This window comes from Geospiza fortis, unplaced genomic scaffold, assembly GCF_000277835.1.
Source record: "Geospiza fortis unplaced genomic scaffold, GeoFor_1.0 scaffold118, whole genome shotgun sequence".
Lineage (NCBI taxonomy): Eukaryota > Metazoa > Chordata > Aves > Passeriformes > Thraupidae > Geospiza > Geospiza fortis.
The window spans coordinates 1,569,189-1,571,692 of record NW_005054380.1 but is presented as its reverse complement, the minus strand read 5'-3'; the positions used below and the strand labels follow the sequence as shown (position 1 = coordinate 1,571,692).

General features: G+C 54.4%; 1 protein-coding gene across 1 annotated transcript in view; it reads right to left on the bottom strand.

Annotated features, from left to right (window-relative positions):
- Positions 1 to 366: 366 nt before the first annotated feature.
- AMOTL2 (angiomotin like 2) overlaps positions 367 to 2,504 on the bottom strand; it is a 6,872-nt gene continuing 4,734 nt past the window's right edge. Inside the window, 4 exon segments of the mRNA XM_031060310.1 lie at positions 367 to 1,509; positions 1,685 to 1,840; positions 2,126 to 2,337; positions 2,456 to 2,504. The exon segment at positions 2,456 to 2,504 is cut by the window's right edge and continues 35 nt beyond it. Of these exon segments, the coding sequence (XP_030916170.1) occupies positions 1,451 to 1,509; positions 1,685 to 1,840; positions 2,126 to 2,337; positions 2,456 to 2,504 (476 nt within the window). The 3' untranslated portion in view covers positions 367 to 1,450.

The following is a 2,504-nucleotide window of genomic DNA, read 5'->3' as shown; positions in this document are numbered from 1 at the left end:
GTGAGGAAGAGGAGGATCCCATCAGGATGCAGTGATGGGATGCAGAGATCAAGGACAGCAGGGTGCAAGGATTGAGGACACAGGGATGCAGGGATGCCAGAGCAGAAAGGAAAACACACCAACACTTTTAGGCAACTCCATCCTTTCCCCCATGAAGGTGAGGGGAATGGCATCCCAATGGGATTTTGGGGAATGCAGAAATCCTTCTGAGCATTTTCCCCCTCTCCCAGCTGCACCCCAAATCTCTCTGCCCTGGGGAGCTGGGAAGGACATGTGAACCAGGGGATCAGCACTCCCAGACTCTCTTCCCATGGTGGCACCTCCATCTCTCTGCATTGCATGGAAAAAAAAAAGAGAATCCACAGATCAATATTTGGGTTTTTTTATTAAAATATTGTTATACCAAGTGGAATGCTACAGCAATCTCGGTATAGGGTGGCATAACGAAACAGCCAGGTTTATGTTTAAATACTTAAAGATAACTTAAAATGCACAAACGAGAACTTGTCATCTTTGGCAGGAAAAAAAGTTCACAGCACGAAAAAAAATACTTAAAAAGAAATACCAATATTAATATAAAATATATTAAGTCATGGGGTTTGGGGTTTTTTTTCCTCTTTCATAATTTTTTGTTTCTTTTCCATTTTGTAAACAATGCACGAGAACCGAACGCATTTTTTACATGTCTGGGGAGAGAAAAATAAAAAATGCAGTTGGCCAGCAAATGCACACGTTGAAAGGGGAAAGAAATAAAGAAAAATATATATATTTACATGAAGGGCAAGGATGGGAAGCTCCAAGGAGCGGGATGTTGGTGCTGGCTACAGGCAGAATCCAGCTGCCAGTAGCCAGGGGACACAGCCAGGAGAAGAGTGGCACATCCTGCTGCCTCCTCCTCAGAGCCTTTCACCTCCACTTTTCCTCCACCCTTCATCCCCTCTATTGTCATTTTTGTTTCACTGTCACCCCATCACAAAGCCTGTGACAGGCAGGATGCAAGTGATGGGAGTTTGGTGCTCCCAGTGCTTGGCTTGGCCACGTGGATCCGGGTGGTCGTTGGACGCGCAGAGGATCCCTCCCAGCTCTGCCCTCGTGCAGAGAGTTCAGCTTGTTCGGGCCATCAGAGAGGGATTTTGCAGTTGGAAGCCAAGCACCTGGGTGGGTGCCGATGGCCAGGACCCAGCAGTGGGAGCTGGGATGGGGATGAAGTTGGGATGGAGCCAGGATGGGGATGGAGCCACCACGGGGTCCCCGGGCTCCAGCGCGCCCTGCACAGCCAGGGACCCCTGTGGGCACTGAGGGGACAGTGACCCTGCCGCATCCTGGAGTCACTGCCGAGACCGAGGGGACACCGCTGAGCTCCCGGCTCGGCCCCTCCTTCCCAGATGCTGCTCCATCCCGACATGCTGGCAGGAGGGGTGCAGAGGCCACCGTGCAGCCCTGGGTGGCCTTAAATCAGGATCTCCACCATGTCAGACAGGTCCAGGGCTCTGGCAGCGGCTGAGCTCTCTGCAGAGAAAGAAAGGATTTACAGGGATTCGCTGGGATTCGAACCCACTCCATTCAACTGGGGCCTTAAAAATGCCTTTAAAAACTGATCTTGTGCAAAGCCCGTCCCAGGGATGCTAAGCCAACCCGCTGGGCCATCCCAGCTCCCTGCCCCGTGCCATCCAGGGGGACTCACCCAGCACTGCGGTGCCCTCGCCCTGCTCGCTGCTCCCGGCCGCTCCGTCTGTCTGCGTGCTGCCGTCCTTGCTGCCGTGCTTCGAGTGGGATGGCAAGGGAAGGGCAGTGGACACTGCTGTCCCTTCAGCCGTGGCTTTGCCTGCTGGAGGAGACTCTGTTAGGGATTCAAGGCAAGGGATTCAAGTTTTTAAGGCCAGATTACACAGGGCTTGAAGCAACCTTGCCTGCTAGAAGGTGTCCCTGCCCATAGGAGAGGATGGAACAAGATGAGCTTAAAGGTCCCTTCCAACCCAAACCATTCTGAGATTCTGTGATTGCTGGCTGATCCTGGAGGAATCACCCCTCCCCAAGCTCTCCAACTCCAAAACCACGGGGGAAAATTGCAAGCAGGTCCCCAGTGCCAAGGGAAGGTAGGGAGCGGGCAGGTGTCCCTATTTACCTGTGCTGCCACGGGAGCTGCCCTCGGATGACCGGTCACTCTGGCCAGCCCCTGGCCAGCTCGGGGCGGCGGAGGCAGCGAAGATGGAGGGCACGGATTTGGCCGGCCTCAGGGAGCCCTGAAGGGCTTTGCTGGGGTCCCTCCGCGAGCGCTGCTGCAGGACCTTGATGACAGCATCCTTCTCCAGGATTTGGGCATGAAGGGCTTTTAACCTGGAGAGCAGGAAAGGCAGAAGCTGGAAGAGGAGCTGGATGGGGAGAGGAGGATCCAGGCGCTGCCCAACCAAGAAGTTTGATGGGGTCCAAACGCCTCTGGCAAGGTGGGACTAACCTGTTCTCCATCTCCTGGTGCCTGTGGCTGGCCAGGAGCAGGTCCTCGT